Source organism: Myotis nattereri (genome assembly GCF_964212035.1).
Source record: "Myotis nattereri genome assembly, chromosome: 1".
Lineage (NCBI taxonomy): Eukaryota > Metazoa > Chordata > Mammalia > Chiroptera > Vespertilionidae > Myotis > Myotis nattereri.
Genome location: NC_138075.1, coordinates 128210280 through 128232257, shown reverse-complemented (window position 1 = coordinate 128232257; position 21978 = coordinate 128210280). Strand labels below are relative to the sequence as shown.

Below are 21978 nucleotides of genomic sequence, written 5' to 3'. Positions count from 1 at the left end.
AGAACCCCAAACAAAAGGAATCCAAAGAGGACCACACCAAGACACATCATAATTAAAATGCCAAGAGCAAAAGACAAAGAGAGAATCTTAAAAGCAGCAAGAGAAAAACAGTCAGTTACTTACAAGGGAGTACCCATATGAATGTCAGCTGATTTCTCAACAGAAACTATGCAGGCCAGAAGGGAGTGGCAAGAAATATTCAAAGTGATGAATGCCAAGAACCTACAACCAAGATTACTTTACCCAGCAAAGCTATCATTCAGAATTGAAGGTCAGATAAAGAGCTTCACAGATAAGGAAAAGCTAAAGGAGTTCATCACCACCAAACCAGTATTATATGAAATGCTGAAAGGTATCCTTTAAGAAGAGGAAGAAGAAGAAAAAGGTAAAGATACAAATTATGAACAACAAATACACATCTATCAACAAGTGAATCTAAAAATCAAGTGAATAAATAATCTGATGAACAGAATAAACTGGTGATTATAATAGAATCAGGGACATAGAAAGGGAGTGGACTGACTATTCTTGGGAGGGAAAGGGGTGTGGGGGATGCGGGAAGAGACTGGACAAAAATCGTGCACCTATGGATGAGGACAGTGGGGTGGGAGGGCTGAGGGTGGGGTGGAAACTGGGTGGAGGGGAGCTATGGGGGAAAAAAGAGGAACAACTGTAACAATCTGAACAATAAAGATTTAATTTTTTTAAAAAAACCTATATTTTTAAAAAATGTTTTTATTGATTTCAGGGAGAGGAAGGGAGAGGAAAGATAGACACATCCAATGGAGAGGAACATCAATTGGCTGCCTCCTGCATGCCACCTACTGGGAATAGAACCAGCAATCACCTGGTGCACGGGATGATGCTAAAACAATTGAGTCACACCTGCTGGGCAAATACTCTATACTTTTGATGCAGTCATATTCTATTAAGGAAACAAATACAAAAGTCAAACATCATATAGCACTCTTATTAATAAATGAAATAATAGAAAATGTATATGAATGAAATAAAGGAGAAACTGAGGAAGGTGGACAGAGCATCAGTCCGGACAGTGGAAAGAGCACATCCAAAAGTGCACAGGCTTGAGCCACAGGGTGTTTGCGTGGGGGGGTGGGGGGGAGGGGGGAGGAATTGTTCAACTGTGCTAGAGTATAAACATTCAGGGGTGGAGGAGGGAATAGTGGGACATGAGGCTGGGCAGGTAAGCAGAGACCAGAGCATGAAGTGGTCAATGTGGACACATGAGCTTTATTCCATGTATAACCAGGTGTGATCAGAGGATTCTAGGAAGAGAAAGTAGGACCTCAATTTATAAATATCACTCTGGCAAATGTATAGACAGACATAGTGAAAGAGGGTAAAAGCAGAAGACCAGCTCAGCAGCATTGTAGATACCCCATTAGTGAGAGATGACAGGCTTGAACTAAGGCTCAGGGAGGGGAACAGGGAGAAGGACCCAGATTAGAAAGAAAAGGAGGGAGTAGAAACAACAGGACCTGGTGATAACTGGACAAAGTGGATGAGGGAGAGGAAGGAGTCAAAGGTAAATCCCAGATGACAGGGAAAATGGTGCTACCGCAAATGCAGGTGAGACATTCGTAGACTAAGAAGACCATAAATCCTTTTGGGATGAACTGGGTCCAAGGTGCCTATGGGACAAGACAGAGAAGAAGTCTGATAAACATTTGCATTGGTCATCATCAGGAGCTTGGGGACAAGGTACAGATACAATTAGAAAGTTATTAGTATACACACGAGAGTTGAAACCATGGGCATATATGACTGGCTTGAGGAGGAAAACTAGATCTGTGCTCAGGAAATTGCTTCTCCAGGTCTAGACAGAGAGACTAAGATTTCAATATCCAGAGTCATAAAGAGCATTTGTTGCTATGCAACATAAGTCATAGGCCAATGTTACTTTGACATTGGAATTTAGTATCCTCACTTGGTATGTATCACATGGTCTTAGTTAAACATGTTTCGGAGACCTTGATTACAACCAGGCTAAATGTCATATGTTTCATTAGACTTCGTATTTTGGCAGAGAATTCAATGAGAAACTGCTACCTGCACCAGTAACATATACTCTCCAAACCACTACTAAACTTTGCAAAGCAGTGTACAATTATCTTTTAGCAGAGATACATGAATAGCCACCCAATTATGTGTAGCAGAACTGGATGGCATGCATTTTGCATTTGCCAGAGAGAACATATTGCAGCTCATATTTTAGTCATTTCCCCTTGAAGGATAAGAAAATTTTGTTAGTTATTCAAGACAGGAATAAAATTTAAGTGTTTGCCTAACACTATGAGCACCTGTTTTTCTAAAACTATTGGCTGGTTGTCCAAAGGTGGTCACTGATTGTCCAGATACTGGGGTGCAGAAAGAGAGAACTGGGCAACTTTTTCTTTTAAACTAACTCTGGCTCATTCAAGGGTCCAATGAGATGAGTTTGGGTGAATGGTTGTTTCATATTATTTTAAGATAAAACAATTAATTGCTAATACTGTGTTTACTTTGGTCCAGGAACAGTGGTAAGTGTTTTACATGCACATCTCATTAAATAAGTATGCCAACTCTTATCTGGTAGCTATTATTATCCCACTTTAAAGATGATAAGACTTGTTCAACCTAGCATAAATGATTTATATTATTGGGCTTTTCAATTTATATTTATTTTGAGGGAAACTGAACCTATGAATTAGGGTTCACAGATGCTTTCCCTCTAACTCACTCTAAGGACAAGTAACCCCAGAGCTACTGAGGGAAGAATCTTCCAGAGCCTGAAGTCAACACAGAGCAAAGTAGAATCAAGACATGGGAGAAGCAGAGAAACAGGGTCCCGACTTTGTCCCTAAAGTCCTTGATCCTGCTTTTCCTGGACCTGTTTCATTTCTTGGATTTTCCGGTTGCTGATGCATTTCCCTCTTTGCTAGTTTGAGTAGGTCTCTGTCACTTACAACCAGAGAAATAGATTAGATATAAAATTAAATAAATCATATATATATATATATATATATATATATATATATATATATATCTCAGAGAGAGGTGGTTTGAGTGTCATTGATTTAAAACTTCACCCTCTAAAACAAATATACACAATAAACGTTAACTACAAAAATTTTAACATCAAGATTTCGATATGCCCATTAGGAAAGTATACCTTAGAAGGTAGATAATTGAGTTTAAGGAGGATTTTAGCTACCAAATTAGATAAACCATAACGTGACATTTCCCAGAGATTTTTTGATAATTACCCTATTTTAAATAAACAAGAAAAACCAATGATAAGAACCAGTCATACCCACAGACCTGAACATTCAGGGGCCTTGTCCTGAGCCCCATGGCCCCATTCTGTGCACAGTGCCAGAGATGCTGTACCCCTTATTCCCACATAATTATGATTCTCTACATTTCCATAAAGGTCTCCAACTTTCAAACTTATGCATTAACCATCGTGGAAACCTGGGTAGTACCTCAGTTTCATCACCAATTAGCTGAGTCATCTTGGGCAAGCCATTTAACATCTTTGGGTCTGAGCTTCACCATGTAAAAGAAAGATATAGTAACCATCCTGCCTGGCTCGTAGAGAGCATCTGTGAGACAACAGGTACACAAGCACTTTGAAAAATAGTAGGAGAGTTTTTATCAACTCAAGAGCAAGTTTCCTTAAGACAGAACTCAATTTTCTCCTACGCTTTTTGCCCATAGGGATCTGGAGAAATCCTTGATCTCATCAGAAATTCAGAATAGACACCCATCAGAGGTCAAACGTAGAGAAAATTTAGGTTATAATGATAGAACTAGGACCTGGTTTAGCTCTTGATGGTTTAGCTCTTTGTCACCTATAGGAACTCTGTCTAAACCAAACGACTTTCTTTTTTTTCTTTTCTTTTTTAATATATTTTATTGATTTTTTACAGAGAGGAAGGGAGAGAGACAGAGAGTTAGAAACATCGATGAGAGAGAAACATCGATCAACTGCCTCCTGCACATCTCCCACTGGGGATGTGCCCGCAACCCAGGTACATGCCCTTGACCAGAATCGAACCTGGGACCCTTCAGTCCCCAGGCCAATGCTCTATCCACTGAGCCAAACCAGTTAGGGCCCAGATGACTTTCTTTCTTTTTTTTTTTTTTTAATTTATCTTTATTGTTGAAAGTATTATGGACTTCCCCCTTTTTTCCCCATTGACAACCTCCACCCCTCACCTCCTCCCACCTCCCTCCCCCAGGCTTACTGCACGATTGTCTGTGTCCATGGGTTATGCATATAAATTCTTTGGTTAATCTCTTCCTACCCATCCTTCCCTCTTCCCTCTGAGATAACTTTCTACCTCCCAAACATAATCCAGATCCTTTTATAATTCAATCATTCTCCACACTTCAAATCTGCACTTTTAATTCATCCATTCCTCAATCTGTTACTTTAAACACAAAGAACTAGTCCCTCCATGCTGACAAGTAGAACACCACAGGGCTTTTGAACTCAGAGGAGCCAGGGCTCATGTGGTGATGGGTTACACGTTGTCTTATTACAGTTCCTACAAGATTCTGTGACATTGTCCTGTGAATTCCTTTTATTACAACCTCCACAGGTCTCTATCTGTTCTCTCCAATTAGATTGTTGGTTCACTAAAGCCAGTGATAGGCTCACATTCCTTTTTTACAGGGTAGATAGTTAGTAAATATTTTTTAACTGTCCAGTAAAAATTCCCCAATAAGGAAAATGTCTGAGGAAAAAAGAACCTATATAAAACAAAATGAAAGAGACAAAGCTATAGGACAGCCAATTATCGATTGGGCTCTACTCAAAATAGATCGGAAAGCTAGTCTACTCAAGAGGATCCTTTAAAAACAAAATTTATGCAAATATATATTTTTTTAAATTCAGGGACTAAAATAGGAAGTATCAGTGAAAAGGAAAAAAAAATACTTAAATATACCGTCTCTGTTGATAGTATTAGCTAAAGATTTATGACAAAATTAATTTTTTCATCATTAACACTAAAAAGTTAACCACATCAATTTCAATATTTGGCTTCATTGAATTGGGTGATCAAAGCTGTACCAAAGACAGGTCTTCCATCAGGCAGTATCAAAACATCACCGACTAGTATGGGAAATGGGTTCTTGCATGGTTTAAGAAGGAGTTGGCAACTTTTAATGCACCACTAAAATTTTAATAGAAAGTATGGTCAGGAGGAAAGTGAACACATTTCCTAGAAACACACAAACTTCTAAGCATTCTTACTTTAAGCATTTTTTAGTGAATAGATTATATTTCCACATACTTTTTATATTAGTTTCATAGCACTAGGAAGTTTGGGACTGTGATGGCAGTGGATGATTTCAACAGTACTAAACAATGACTTGGGGAAAAAGACACACACACACACACACACACACACACACACAGAAACCAGAAATCTAAAATCAAATTTTTGGAATGGAAAAAAACCTTTATGATAATCTAATTCACACCCTTCATTCAGTGAAAATAATCACCCGTTAATTTCTCTAACTTATGAATTAGAGTTTTTACATATTTGATTCATCTATTATAAAACATAACCCTTGGCAATTTCTTAGAAACAGAGTCCAAAAGAATAGGACCTTGAAAACATGGCAAGTCTTTTAGGGATATAAATATATTTCTTAGTGCTAGAGTCAAATCAGATCTCTTGAAACCAGACCTGTTGTATCACTTTTCAATTTTATATTTCAATATAGAAAAGAATAATGATAAACACTAAGACAGGATTACCTGCCTAGAAGCATGGAAAATGCAAAATGGCTCCGGGGAGAGGCCCTCTTGGCTGATCCAGGGCTAGAAAATCCTGGTAGTCAAGTTCTCGAGCTTTGATGTGCTATCACTGGCTTAAAGTCTGAGGACCTCAATTTTGAGACTTTGAGCCATCAATTTCATTTGTGTGACCATTGACAGGTTCCCAAATTCTGATTATTAATGGGGTTTTTTCCCCTTAAATATAGTTCTTGAAGGGCTTAAATGAGATAATGTATGTAAAGACACTTCATAGAAAATTGTAATTTGCAGTATTACCTAGCCAGTTAACTTACATTCAAATCTATTTTAATCCAACTGTCTGAGCTTTCAGAGTCTAAAAATCAAAATGTCATAATACTACCTTTATAACCCTTGGCTATGCATCTCTAGCCTGTAATTAATGAAATTATCAAGAAATCCCCGGCTCTCCTATGTTCCAGCCCTTGCAGCAGTCCTCAAAGTCACATGGTTTCAGCAAATGACACATAGCCAGCAGCTTCCTGCTCTGCAATCAGCCACATCAGACTGAAGGCTCCCATCAGTGCGATGAACAGTAGTATCTTTTCTTGCTTCTTCCCAAGGTTTCTGCGCACATGGGCTTTCCATGCCTGTGAGGCTGTCTCCATGACCAGCACCTGTCCTCTCTACGACTCCACCTTTCCTCATCAGAGGGGCTCCATGTTGCTTGGACACTCATCGCCCCCCACACTAACTCTGCACTGACAGAGTCAGTGAAATCCTCCTACCTCACGACAGTCAGTCGGCACATGCTCACAACCAGGAGCCCTCTCAGTTGCCCAAACCCTGCACACTTGGAAAGGCACCTTAGGTACTTCTCAAAGGTCACCTGCTCTTGTCAAACAGAATAAATCAGGATCCCCCCAAAAATAAATAAATAAATAAATAAATAAATAAATAAATAAATAAATAAATCAGGGTCCCATGGGGTAGGACTCCTGACGAGGAGTGTGAGCAAACCCTAAGGATCACCCATTCCAACAGATAATCTTAAACATACTTGCCCTGGCGTTAAAGCCACATGGATGGGGACAAATTCCACCATCTAAAAGCAATACCGTTCACCTGCTAGGGTGCCAATAAGACACAATGCCGAATCAAGAAGTGTCAGAGTTGCCTACCAGGAATTCTGTTCTAGACAGCATTCCTAGTGGCCTTACATGGTGTTTAACAGAGCTGAAAGGGACCCTAGTGATGAGGACCACACCTCAATTAGCAAATGACATAATTAAGGCATGAAGAGAGGAAGCAATGTGCCCAGGATCACACAGTGAGCATCAAAACTGGGAAGAAATCACAGGGTCTCCACCTCCAGGCTCCGTTGCCCCTTCCATAACCAAGCAAACACATTCTGCCCTGATTCATTAGAGATACACTGAATATAACTTCCAGCTGCCTCTTTATCCCAAAGCAAGGGGCATGGCCAAGAGCTCCCCGCTGGCTCCCTACAGCCCAGCGACTCCAAGGCACAGAATCTAAACTGCAATGAGGCCCTCCGCCCAGACGGGTGTTTACAAGCTGCTCCTGCTCTTGCTCTTGCACCAGGCTGCTTTCTCAGTCAGCGGGCACTCTAAGTACTGAGATCTGATTGGCTGATTGATTAGCTAATAAGTAATAACATTTACAGCTTCCTTCCTGAACTCACAGCCAAAGCAGCTCTGCTAAATAACCCTTTTTCCTTCACCCTTTCCTCCTCTACTTGCCTATAAATTTTGAGACTCATCATGCAATAGGTCAGGGAAGCAATTACTTTGGGGTTTACCCTTTAAATGAAAAAAATCAGTGAAATCCATAGGGGAAAATCCCCCTAAACCAGTCGTGAACCAGAAACCATGTATTGACTCCAATTACACACGGCACTCCAGGGTTCTGTAATCTGATGTCCATCTCAGTGTCAAAGCTATTTCCCCAGCTTCCGGGAGAGACTTGCATACAATCCTTTAATCCGGGCAGGAGGTGAGCTCTAGGGAGAGATCTGAAGGCAGAGGCTGCTGACAATGGAGGATAAAGTCTGAGCTGACAGACCTCCAGGTCAGCAACCACAATATTTGGGAAGCCCGAGCACAAGAGAACAGGAGTGTGTGTGTGGCAGGAGCTGGGCCAGGGTGCTGAGCTGCATTCTGTCTGGGTGCTGAGGATTTAGCCTTAGGGCCCAAGTCAAACAGACTCTTATTTGAGTGCTCAGAGCATGGAAGCTTCAGGTGATTCAGAGCAGAAACCTGGAGGCAGCAGGCCCAGCTCTCCCTGGAGCTATTTTTCAAGAACACATTTCTTCTCTATGTTAACATATGCAAGATGTGTTTCTATTTAACAATATTATATAATATGCATGTGCATACCTACATGTGAGCACCTGCACTTGTATTTTCTGCATTTAACCCAGACTCCCAGTTCCCTGAGGGTCTCCTGGTCCCCTTGGTTATGGCACTTCAGTGCCTGCCACACGCACAAATACTCATCAGGGCCTTTGCATCCACTTGTGTGACCACAGATAGACAATGAGGATAAAATAGCGTAAGACAATAGAATTCATGAGGGAAGAAAGATGAGTAAAGGGTAATTTCTCCAGAAAATTTCCATTCCTTCTCCCCCAGTGAAATCGGAAGTCAGCAGAGGCCCATGAGACCTCAGGCACTTCAACAGCCTCTGTGGCCTAAATGGCATTTGGGGTAATAAAGAACCAAGATATCTGTTTCTCTTAACTTGACCAGGCTGGCCACGGGGGAGGTTGCTCCCCATTTGTTTCTCTTCCAAGTGGCCTTAATAAACTCATGAGACCATGCAAAGCCGCATTTCTCCTCAGTCAGAAAACACGGATCAATATACAGCAGAAGCACTGACGCTTTGTTCATAAAAGCTCCTGTGTAACTGTTAGAACATTCCCACACCCAGCTGACAGGGGCCGCTTCCGCCGGCATTCCCCTGGCAGATGGGCTGCTCCTGAGGACGGGGAGGAGCAACATGATGCAAAAGCAAACTCTGAACCTAGTGTCAAGCAGACATCAATCAGCTTAAAACAAGGTGATGCCACTGTCCTTGTTTGCTTAAATGTCCTTGTTTCCTAAGGTGATGGAACTCGTGGAGTGGCTTAAAGTAGGTCAGTGGTCCACGCACGGACAAATGCCTGGACACGGCCTGATGGTGTCTCCCCAGCAAGTGTAGTTGGGAGATAAGCTTCCTCAAACTCCAGTGTCACAAAAGGTCACACGAACCACCTCGGCTGCTTCTACAGAGAAATCTGAGCAGATACGTGGGCACCTTGAAAGGAGATCCTATTCAATTGCCCTGTGGGCAAAATATTCCACAGTTGCCATGAGAAGATATAAAAACACACACCAAACAAACACGATTACCTCAATTTAGAAGCAAAAGGCATGGCGGGGGGTGGGGGGGAGCGGAAGGATGCTGAGAGCCAGGGAGAGGAGTTGCTGGGAATCTATTTCCAGGGGCTCTTAGCACCTGTTTGCAAGCACATCTCTCAAAATAGCATTAAGCAACAAGTTTCTAAAATGGCAAATCTAATGCTCCTTTTCCCTGGAAGTGCTTTGTCATGGCTGTTGCTCTTTGCCCAAGAAATCATTTCAAAAGAGCCCACAGGATAAAGCAGAGCGACTGTTAACATGTCTGCAGCTCTGGCTGCAGCAGCAGACCCCACAGGGGTGCGATGCGATGCGGCAGAGGCTGGAGCTGGGCGCCCCTGGGCCCCACCTCCTCCGGGAGCACTCACCATCAGCAGGCTGAGCGCGGAGTCTGGCACCAGCTGCACTGCCATGGTCTCCGATTCCCATGCACAAACACTTCTGCACAGTCAGTACGCCTGGGCCCTGGGTGACTGCAAAGCATCCACAAATACCTGCCAAAGACCAGCCACAAAGCCAGACTCAGTGCGCAAAAGGCTCAAGATGAAGACAGGCCACGTTTCACATGGGGTGGGGGAGGTCAGGGGGGAAGAAGGGGTGGGAACTGGGCTTAGGAAGGAAAAAAGAGGAGGAAAGCTGCAGGTTATTTAAAGGTGAGCCCTGCCTCGCTGAGCTAAGCTGCACAAGCACAGAAACCACATCAAACACAAACATAAAATCCTAGAACACAGAATATTTAACTGATATCTTAGCCTACGCAGCAACTCTTCCGTTAACTGACAATTAAAATAAAACATTCCCCACTGCAGATAAATCATTCAGCCCTCTGCCCCCCCCCCCCCTTCTCTGCATCTCTAAGCAATTCTGCTGCATAAACATGCTGAATGTCACAACCTACCGCTTGCAATCTGGTCAGTCTTCTCTCCTGCAGAAAGGTGTGTCCCTTTTGCAAAATCAAGTATCTGAGAGTCAGGGAGACGAGTCTGACCACAGCACCAGGCGGTCACTGGAGATCAGCAAATGCCCTCATTATAACTGAGTGGGAAGTCAGTTATGAACTGACCCCTTTCACCATCCCCCAAATCTACTTTTCTTCCCCAAGTGGACTGGCAAGCTTAGTTCCCGGTGGGGCTAATATACTTCCAAGGAACATGTAATTACACTGCCTGTTCTGTTAGCGTTCAGATCTCCCTGCCTGCACCACATGCACGCAGAAGACAGACACCCTCTACCTCTCTCCCTCCCTTCCTCCCGCCCTTTCTCCCTCCCATCCCTTCCCTCCCATCTCTCCACCAGGCTGCCTGTTAGGAATTTTGAAGGAGCCTCTCTAGCTCAGGGAGGCTAATTTGTAGCCAGGGACACTGCTTAACACAAAAAGGCAAATTAGCCTTGAAAATCATATCATGCAGCATTTTCCTTGGAAGATGTCAAGAGAGAAAAAAATAGAAGTCTGCCCAGTCTTGTTACTTAGTGAATGGCTCAAAAGACTTCCTAGAGTCAGATATTTAAGAAAATGAAAGCATCTTGTGTATGAGCACTACCAAGCTTCTATCTTTTTATGGAGTCTCCTCAGTCAACTAAAAATAGCCATTACTAATACTTACAGCAATAATTTTTCATGTCTGTTTCTGATTTCTTCTTTTACTCACCTGCTTTAACGACTCCAAAAATTTCTTGAAATGAACTAGACATTGTGAAATGTAGAAACCAACTTTCTAAATAGAAACCAGGGGGAAGAAATTAATGGGCTTTAAATGTTGGTATGGACAAATATAGGTTTTGTCAAGACATAACTTATGCTTTTAAAAGCATTTATTTGATCACCACAGTGCTTGGCACAACGTAACTGCTCAAAGGTATTCATTCATTAATTGAATGAAAAGAGCCCTCTCTCACTGTTTATCCTGTGGTGGAGGTCCATGCTGTAGAGTTGAATTCTAATGCCCTTGACCTCAGGAAGCTCTGAGGATCATTCCCTACTCCCAGGTGCTGGAAAGTCATGTCAAGATCAGAGTCACATGAGTGTGGCCTTATATTGAGCAAATCAGAACATTTTGCACTAGGTGGTGAGTTTCATAAAAGAATTTTTAAAAATTAATAATTTAAGGAACATATCTATAGCATTAACTTAACCTTACAGATAGGTTTCTAAATAAATTCAACTGATATTTGCTGAGTGCCTACTGCAGGCAGTACTCCATGATAAGCTTTGTAAAAGATACAAAGCTAAGTAATACTCCAGCCCTCATGAGCTTTTTATCTCATAGATGCAGTAATACCAAAGACTCATTATGATACAAGACAATATATGATAAATGTTATAAAAGTGGCCTGGCTGGTGTGTCTCAGTGGTTGAGTGTCAATCCATGAACCAAGAGGTCACTGGTTTGATTGCCAGTCAGGACACATGCCCGGGTTTCAGGTTCGATATGCAAGAAGCTGCCAATCAATGCTGATTTCTCTCTCATAGATGTCTTTCTCTCTCTCTCTCTCTCTCTCTCTCTCTCTCTCTCTCTCTCTCTCTCTCTCTCCTTCTCCCTTCTTTTCTCTTTAAAATCAACAAAAACATATTTTTTAAAAATGTTTATAAAGTGACTTAAAAACAAATAGTTTGGCCCTAGCCAGTTTGGCTCAGTGGATAGAGCGTTGGCCTGGGGACCATAGGGTCCCAGGTTTGATTCTGGTCAAGGGCACATACCTCAGTTGCAAGCTCCTCCCCAACCTGGGCCCTGGGTGGGGGTGTGCAGGAGGCAACCAATCGATATGTTTCTCTCACATTGATATTTCTCTCTGTATTTCCCTCTCTCTAAAAAAACCAATGGACAAATATCTTCCAGTGAGGATTTAAAAAAAAAATCAAACAAACAAAAAATAGTTTGGGCTGCACAGAGCAGGGAGAGTTTGCTTTTGGGTTCAAGGACATTGTAGTTTTTGAGCAGAACATCTTTTTTATGACTTCTGTTTTTTGTGGTTTTTTTAAAATTCTACTCCAATACTTCGCACTATTGCAACTTGTGGATGTGGGCAGAGAGAGGGTGCGTCCTGCGGAGGGCTCAGCAGGAGCAGTACCTGGTGTGGAAAAGTCAGGACATGCTCAGAGTGGAGAGATGGACCTGAGAAATGTGTCAACCACTGATGTTAGGCCTCAGCACACCTGCCTTCATCTCTCTGTGCTCTGCTTGGAAAGCCTCGCCCCAAATCTTTGCCCAGATTCCCTACACAGAGTCTGCAGCAGACCTCACGTGTGAAGACATTATTGGGACGTGCAATCTCAGGGTAATAAGAGTGAAGGAGCTGGGAAGGTACATCAGGGAAGGGATGAGAGTTGGTATGAGGTGGGACCTAGTCCTAGTTTGTTTGGCTCAGTGGATAGAGTGTCAGCCCACGGACTGAAGGGTCCCGGGTTCAATTCCAGTCAAGGGCATGTAACGGTTGCAGGTTCAATCCTCGGCCCTAGCTGGGGCACATGAGGGAGACAACCAATCGATTTGTTTCTCTCACATCGATGTTCCTCTCTCTATCTCTTCTCCTCTTTTCCACTCTCTCTAAAAATCAATGGAAAAATATTCTTGGGTGAGGATTAGCAAACAAAACAAAAAGGTGGTGACCTGGCCATAGTACAGTTGCTCATTTGCAAAGAAGTGCTTCTAGGAGAGAGTATTTCAAGAAACAGTCCATTCAGGAGAGGAAGGGAGGGCTCATTACCAGCCTGCTTCTGCTTTTTTGCTGACTCTTGTCAGTCAAATTGACTCCATAGGATGAACTCTCTTGCACTTCAGAGTCTTGTTACCAGATCCTCCAGGCATGGCATCTGATCCCAGAAACGGAGGCAGACACCACAACCTTTGCGGGTCAGCCAGACAGGACTCGAGCACTGGAGCTGCCAAGGTTTCTTGATCAGAACATGTTATGGAAACTATCCCAAAGCCTGGCCCACACCCTGGAGGAGGCGGGGACGGCCAGCAGTACTAGGAGTTGAAAGGACAGTGGCAGGATAGCTAATCCCTGGGGTCAAACAAATCTGGAAGGTGCATAAATTGCGTCTGATAAAAGTGTGTATGTTTACATAACTTTCCTGATTTTTCCATTTGGGTATTTATATTAGCTTTGTTTGTACAACTTTAAGTTACTGTGTCTTTTAATGTTTGAGTTTTTTTTGGTATGACAGTTATTCACTTTTCTCTATTATCCACTTAGCTTACTAGAGAGTGAGCAACCTGATGTCAGAACTAGGTCCCGTCTGTCTGTGTGCACTCCTGCAGCTGGGAGCATCGAGCTTAGAGAGCAGTAGATGCTCATTAATATTAAATTGGGCACTAAGAGATGCCAAAATGTTAAGTACAACGAGAAAGAGGCAAGGACAGCACCCAGGGCAGGGGTGCTGGGTAGAACATGGGCATCAGTAATGAAAAGTAGCATCTGACAGAGAAGGAGAGGTCAGAAAAGGAGGGAGTCTCAGAATTCTGGTGACAATGGTGGTTCCACAAAGATGCCTGGAGCTTTCAGTAGAGTTATGAACACATAAATCAAAGTGTGAACAATTGTGGAGACGTTTGTTAGGAAGAGGAGTTCATTAGTGTAAAATAGACTCTTGTCCAAAAACAAGAAACAAACCTGGAGATCTGAGCTCTCCCGGCCTTTTTGAAACTTTGTCCAAGAGCAATGGAGATCACAGGACAGTGTGGGGACAGCAATCCTTTTCTCTAAGTAATAAACCCCATCCTTGCCTAGCCTTACCTCCCAAGAAAGTGACATAATTCCTTCCAAAAGCTCCTCAACTGAAGGGCAGTTCAATGTCATACTCATCAAAAGCCACTATAAATAAAGTCATTAAAAACTCCTTTTAATATGAAGCTGTTGTGAAGACATTGATCATTGGATCACTCCCACTTGCCTGAGTAAGTTGCTCCCTGTAAGAAACATCTCTCAGAATTCAGTACAAGGAAGATGTCTGTCTTCTGAGGCAGCCTGTGTGCTGCACGGCGTCAGCCTCAGAATTCCTGCTGTGCCTTTTCACTGTGAAGATCTGGATGCCTGTGCTGTCATTGGCTCTGTGACCCAGGGCAAGGGCCGCAAAGGTGAAATCAAATCAAATCAAATCGAGTATTATTATACCTTTTGTTAAGCTGCACATAGTAGGCATTCAATAACTGTTAATGCCACTTATGTCTCCTTTTTATTCTAATAATACAAATAAGGAACTAATCACAGTTGGCACATTTGGCTGCCAGAATACCCAAAGCCCAATTTTACTTTCATTTAAAGCAGATATTATCATAGTTGGCATTACTGCTTCCTTGTTTTTTCTTAACCTTCTTTTCTTCCTTTTAATTCATAATGCAACACTCTTATTTAGTAGGCCTTTTTGTCAGTAAGCCATCTGAAATCCTTTTTTGGAAAGAGGTAGAACATAAATCATCCTTTAATGTATAAAGGTCTCAAATAAGTTTGGCACACTGTGGAATATTTTGTAGCTACTAAATGACAATTATGAAAACTATTTAGAAATATGAAAACGCTCTCTCTCAACTATAATGTTTATTTGACCATGAAATGATACATGTACTCTAATTACAGCCATGAAAATATTTGTATTTTAAGAGGATATGAGGGAATGTCTGCTTCCAGCCAAGAGTAATAGGGATAAATTTTACCCTCTCCACCAGAAACAAACAAACAAACAAAAGGCAAAATATGTGAATCAATACTTTTCAAGACACTGAACATAGGACAACCAAGGACAATGATTCATAATAAGCCTTACACTGTCCCAGACTATTGCATTAAGAGCATTTCCAGGCCACAGAACAGAGAGGGGAACCCAGGTGGGAAGAAGTGCCTTTGTTAAATGGAGGAGACAGAGCCAAGAGTTAGCGGAGACCAGGAGGGGTAGAGTTCACAGGGCAGAGCACCAGACAGGAGACAAATAGGTACAGAGAGAGAGAACCTCAGAGACTTGTAAAAGGGCCCCCTTTGGGTATTTAGTTGAGAACTGACCACCACATGCACAAGAGGAGACTATATGAATTGGGGAAAGAACCACCTAAACAAATTAGGAAGGTTGGTGATTGGTGCTCTCCCAGGGCCAGGAATAGTGCCTGTTTGCACCAGCCAGACTGCAAGGACTCGTGACCCATGGTACATCGGGTAGGATGCTCAGAAGGCCCCTTCTTGGTATTGAGGAATAATTAGCCATAGAGTGATCACTCCCTGTGTCTTCCTAACAAATGTGAAAAGTAAGACCTGAGAGGATCAAACTGTTTCTAAATAACATAACTGTGTTCCAAAACAAATTTAGAGTATTTAAGAAATGCAAAAATAGTCAGCATCCAACAAGGTAAAATTTACAATGTCTGCAATTACTAAGAACAGAAGTAGGAAAATATGAGCACTAAATACAAAACAACTTAATCAAAATCATCAAGAACACAGATGTTAGAGTTAGCAGAAAAGAATACTAAAATCGTTATTATTATTTTATTCAATATGTTCAAAAGTTAAGTTGAGACATGAAAAATATAGAAAGAATCAATGTGAACTTCCAAAGATTAAAAACTATTCAAAAATAAAAAGGAAGAAAACCCACACTTGTTGGGATTAATAAATATTAGACATTATAGAAGTAAAAAATTATTGAATTTACAAACATAGAAACTATGCAAATTGAAATATAGAGATTTTAAAAATATTTAAATAAAACAAAATGAGCATATGTGAGCTGTGTGGCATCTTCAACCAGCCTAATACACATGTACTGTGTAGCCTTGAACAAAGGGAGACACAAAATATATTTGAAGAATTAATGGCTACAGTTCCCCAAAACTATATACTGAATAAATTATATGCATGAAGAAAACTACACCAAGGTACATCATAATCAAATTGCTCAATATCAATGATAAAGAGAAAATGTTGACAACCATATAGGGGGGCAAATATATATCACATACAGAAGAAGATAAGGATCATTATCGCTTATGAACAAGGATGAAAAAACTCTAAACACAGCTATAGAAAACAAAATCCAACAATGTATTAAAAATATTTCATCTTGACCAGCCAGAGCTTATCATGGAAATGCAAGGTTGGTTTAACATTCTAAAGGTAGGGGAGGGTGGGGCTAAGGGGGGGAGATCAACCAAAGGACTTGCGTGCATGCTTATAAGAATAAGGACACATTTGTAATACCTTAGTCAATAAAGGAAAAAAAATTTCTAGAAATCTGCTGTACATTATGGTGCTTATAGTCAATTATATTGCATTACACACTTAAAATTCTTTAAATAAAAGATCTCATGTTAATTGTTTGGCCACAATAAAATAAAATGTAAAAAAGTTAAAATAATAATAATAAAATAAAAGTAACCAGGATAGTTCACCATAATAACAAACTAAAAATAAACAACAACAAAAAAACATGGTCAGCTCAATAGACAGAAAAAACAAAAATAAAAATATTTAAAAATCAATATTTATTCCTAATTTTTAAAAATCTATGAAAAAGTATAGCTGTTATCATACTTAACTTAAAAGATCAAATGCTTTCCCCCTACAGTCAGAGCAAAGATATCTACTTCTCTTAACATTATTATACTGGAGATTGTAGATAGTAAAATAAGACCAGAAAAGACATAAAATCTGTTCAAATTGGAAAAGAAAACAGTCTTTAGTCACAGCCAACCTGATCTTTCATGTAGAAATCTCATGCAATTTACAAAAAAAAAAAAAAAAGCTACTAAAACTAATAAACAAATTTAGCAAAGTTGAAGGACACAAGAAATACTTTAAAAATCAATTGTTGTTCTATATACCAACAATGAACAATAAGAAACTTAAATTAAAAATAAAATATAAATTAAAATAGCATCAGACAATATGAAATGCTCAGCAATAAATCTGACAAAGATGTGAAAGATCTGTACTGAAAACTACAAAACATTGCTGACAGTAATTAAAAACTTAAAGAGGTATTCTGGGCTCATGGATCAGAAAACTCAATGTGGTTAAGATATCAATTCTCACAAAACTGATTTATAGATTCAATAGAATCTCAATCACTATCCCATCTGGCTTTTATTTTGGAAATCAACAAGTTGGTTTTAAATTGATATGGAAATGCAGAGGACATAGAATCACCAAAACAACTTTGAAAAACATCATTAGAGAACTAACATTGCATAACTTCAAGATCTATTATAGATCTACTAGAGGCCTGGTGCACAAAATTCATGCACTGGGTGGGGGGTCCCTCAGGCCGGTCTGCACCCTCTCGCAATCCGGGACCCCCTCACGGGATGTCCAACTGTCAGTTCAGGTCCAATCCCACATCCCTCTTGCAATCTGGACCGCTGGCTCCTAACCACTTGCCTGCCTGCCTGATTGCCCCTAACCAACAAATGGTGCTAGAGCAATGGGATATCCACATGCAAAGCATGAACTTCAATCAAGCTTTACAACATATATAAAATTTAATAAACTATTTGATCATAAACCTAATTGTAAAACCTAAAGCTATATAAGACTTATAGATGAAGCACGGGGGAGAATTCTTATGACTTCAAGTAAACAAAAATATCTCAAATATGCTACCCAAATCATAATCTATAGAAGAAAATTTCGATAAATTTGGCTGTATTAAAATTAAAATTTCTATTATTTGAAAGACACCATCAAGAGAATAAAAACACAACCAATGGAATAATAGCAAATATCCACAAAGCATATTTTTGGCATAGGTATTGTATCCAGAACACATATGGCTTCCCCATACTCAATAATAAGAAAACAAACAACCCGATGAAAAATGTATAAAATATTTGAACACACATTTCACCAAAAAATATATGTATGACAAGCAAGAAAATGAAAGGGTACCTGACATGATTACTAGTAATCATTAGGAAAATGAAAATTAAAATCAGAGACACCACAACACACCTATTAGATGGCCACAGTTAAAAAGACTGACCATACCAAGTGTTACGGACCAGCTGCTGATCCCAGAAGGATGGCTCACCCCTCCAGCATCCGCCCCTGTCAAGCCCCTCACTAAGAGCTGCTGCCCAATAGGAATGCACAGGGATCCAGAGTGAATGACTGCCCTGTATTAGACCATGTTTCCAGGGCACTCTCCCTAATGCCATTTCAGAGCCCGGCCCAGATCCTGCCCATCTGCTGCAGCCCAGACCCAGGCTCAGATGACAGGCCTCTAGGGGTCTGCTCCTCCAAAGTAGAACAGCCTCTGATTGCCCCACCCCTGGCCACCCCCAGACCTTTCAGGGGGTTACAGATGCCTGTCATCAGCAGACAGTCTTTGCAGCTCTAAACCAGAGAAAAGACCCCACTGGTATTCTATATTGTACAAAGGTACCTGGTACCTACAGCCTTCCTCTGCTACAAGTTGGCTGGGGTGGTTGGATCCCATGCTTGGCATCTGTCTGCCTTTGTCCTCTGCCCAGCAGTCCAGTTCTACAAGAGACTCCGGCCTGGGTCAACTTCCCAGCCCCATCCGCTCCAGGACACCCCTGCTCTAAGGGCCCACAGAATAGAGGCGCAATAGACTTAGTGCTATCACCACCCAGTTCCAAAATGAAATGAGCAATACTGCTTAAGGAAGTCAAAGTATAGGAAGTGGGCAAATCAATACATTTCTTATAACACCCAAACACTTCCAATTAATCCATTTATATATGTAGATGTTTACATTAATTCCTTTTTAAATTAAAACATAGTTAATATACATTATATTAGTTCAGGTGTACAAACTAGTTATTTAACATTTATGTACCTAACAAAGTGATCACATAATAAGTCTGGTAACTACCCAACACCATATAAGGTTATTGTAATTCTAGAGGCTCGGTGCATGAATTTTGCACACTGTGGGGGGTCCTCTCAGCCCGGTCTGCACCCTCTTGCAGACCAGAAGCCCTCAGGGGGTGTCCAGGGAGTGGGCCTAAGCCGGCAGTGGGAAGCTTGGGGCAACCAAGCCTCCTGCTTGCTCCAGCTCCGTGGCTGCTGGCAGCCATCTTAGTTGGGTTAATTTGCATATAGTTGCTCTGATTGGCTGGTGGGCGTGGCTTAAGGCAGCATAGCGAAGGTACGGTCAATTTGCATGTTTGTCTTTTATTAGTGTAGATAGTTCTATTTGTTTATTTTCTCCTTAGTTTCCTTTGCCCCAGGAGATGTATCTGCAAAAATATTGCTACAATAGAAGTCTGAGATTTTGCTGCTTATGGTTTCTTCTATGATTTTTTATGGTTGCACAACTTACATTTAAGTCTTTCTTCCTTTTTCATTTTTTTGCATGTATCTGACCAATTTTCCCAACACCATTTATTAAAGAGACTGTCTTGACTCCATTGTATGCTCTTGCCTCCTTTGTCAAATATTAATTGAGCATAATGGTTTGGGTCGATTTTGGGGATCTCTGTTCTCTTCCATTGATCTATATGCCTGTTCTTGCACCAGTACCAGTCTGTTTTGATTAGAGTGGCTTTGTGGTATAACTTGATATGTAATATTCTGATCCCTCCAACTTTGTTCTTCTTTCTCAAGATTGCTGCAGCTATTTGGGCCCTTTTTTGTTTTCATATGAATTTTTGGAGTGCTTGTTCTAGGTCTGTGAAACATGCTGTTGGTATTTTAATAGGGATTGCATTGAATCTATAGATTGTTTTGGTTAGTATAGACATGTTAATTAGGTTTATTCTACTATTCCATGAACATGGCATAATCTTCCAGTTGTTTATATCTTCCTCTATTTCTTTTTTCAACGTCCTGTAGTTTTCTGAGTACAATTCTTTTACTACCTTGGTTAAGTTTATTCCCAAGTATCTTAATTGGGGCTTAAGTATATTTTTTCTTTTGTGTGTGTACAGACACATACAAATATTTGTCTATTGGAGACTTTATATGTTTTATCAATTGCATTAGTAGATTTGTAAAATTTCAGAAACTCTAAAGAATATTTAATAACACTGCCCATGTGACACTTGGACTTTCTGTAAGTACTTAAAATTTTTCTTTATTTTGCTACTATTTTTTGTCTTTGCTTCATTTTAATTGTACAGATGTTTGGATTTATTATATACCTTTACCCATTTTTTCTTTATAATTTCTTGAATTATCGAAAACGTTTTTTTCTTTGTATAAATTCTTCGTATTTGATTTCATTTTCTATTTTAATTCTTTGAGATAAATTCATTTTTTGCCATATGGATATAAAGTTACCCTAGCAACATGTATGAAATAATTAAGTTCCTTATAATTCTATTATATTCAATAGCCATATATTACATTTTTGTATGTATTTCAAGTTATTTATGCAAGCTCTATTTTATCTCAATTGTCTATATTTCTCCTTCTAATTCAGCATTACATTGATCAGTTCTTTTAAAAAAACAGTCTATGTCATGATATAATTATTACTTCTTCACTAATCCTTTAATATTTTTGCCTTTCTTCCCAAGTATACCATAAAATCAATTATTTTGCATTCTATACACTGCCCTGACATCATTGGTATTTTAACTGAATTTGTGTTAAGACTACAAATTAAACCAGAAATAATTGCCACTTCCATTTGATCTTCCCATCAGGAGTAGGATATAATTCTTTATGTAGTCAAGCTTTTTTTTCCCACCATTAAAATTTTGTAGGTTTGTGGATAGGTGTTATATACCCTCACACAAGTTTAATAAACACATAATTCAATTTTATAGCTATCATAAACCAAAAGTCTTTTATTATTATACTAGAGGCCCGGTGCATGAAATTCGTGCATGGGGGGAGGGTCCCTCAGCTCAGCCTGCATCCCCTCGCAATCTGGGGCCCCGTAGGGGATGTCCAACTGCCAGTTTAGACCCATCTCACAGGATCAGGACTTAACCGTCAGTCGGATATTCCTCTCGCAATCCAGGACCGCTGGCTCCTAACCACTCACCTGCCTGCCTGCCTGTCTGCCTGCCTGATGATCCCTAACCACTAGCTGTCCTGCCTGATCGCCCCTAACCACTCACCTGCCTCATCATCACCCCTAACTTCTCGCCTGCCTGCCTGATCACCCCTAACCACTCTGCTTGCCTGCCTTATTGCCCCTAACTGCTCACCTGCCTGCCTCATGGCCCCTAACCACCTCTGCCTTGGTCCCCACCACCGCAGCTTCATCTGAAAGGACATCTGGAATGACTTCTGGAAGGTTGTTCGGCTGTCAGGTCTAATTAGCATATTACACTTTTATTATTTTAGATTAGCTGGATAATACATTTAAATATATTTTATTGATTTTTTACAGAGAGGAAGGGAGAGGAATAGAGAGTTAGAAACATTGATGAGAGAGAAACATTGATCAGCTGCCTCCTGCATGCCTCTACTGGGGATGTGCCTGCAACCAAGGTACATGCCCTTGACCAGAATCGAACCTGGGACCCTTCAGTCTGCAGGCCGATGCTCTATCCACTGAGCCAAACCAGTCAGGGCTAACTGATAATAAAAGCATTTGAGTGTAGGACTGATTTGAGTTATTCTAGCCTTTGACCAGCAGGTTTTTTTCCACTGTTCTATTATCTCTAATAGCTTTTGGTTGATTACTTTAGCTCTTCTAGGCGTATAACCATAGTTTTCTAATGGAGTTCCTTTTAAACCTTATTTCTATTTTGTACTTCATTATATGTACAGCAAAATATAAATCTCTACAAAATAGTCATTATGAAAACCATTCCATCCTTCCTGCTGCTCATGCCAAAAAGAAACGCATATCTGCATTTCATCTGTCAGTACACTGGTTCTACCTTCCAAATACAT

The 21978-nt window shown here is 40.6% G+C and overlaps 1 protein-coding gene across 1 annotated transcript in view; it reads right to left on the bottom strand.

Moving 5' to 3' along the window:
• Positions 1–10425, bottom strand: part of FRMD4A (FERM domain containing 4A) — a 605434-nt gene extending 595009 nt beyond the window's left edge. The window contains exons 1-2 of the mRNA XM_081096657.1: positions 10073–10425; positions 9543–9668 (exon numbers count right to left, since the gene is read on the bottom strand). Coding sequence (XP_080952783.1) covers positions 9543–9587 — 45 coding nt within the window. The 5' untranslated portion in view covers positions 9588–9668; positions 10073–10425. The remainder of the gene's footprint in view (positions 1–9542; positions 9669–10072) is intronic.
• Between the last annotated feature and the right edge of the window lie 11553 nt (positions 10426–21978).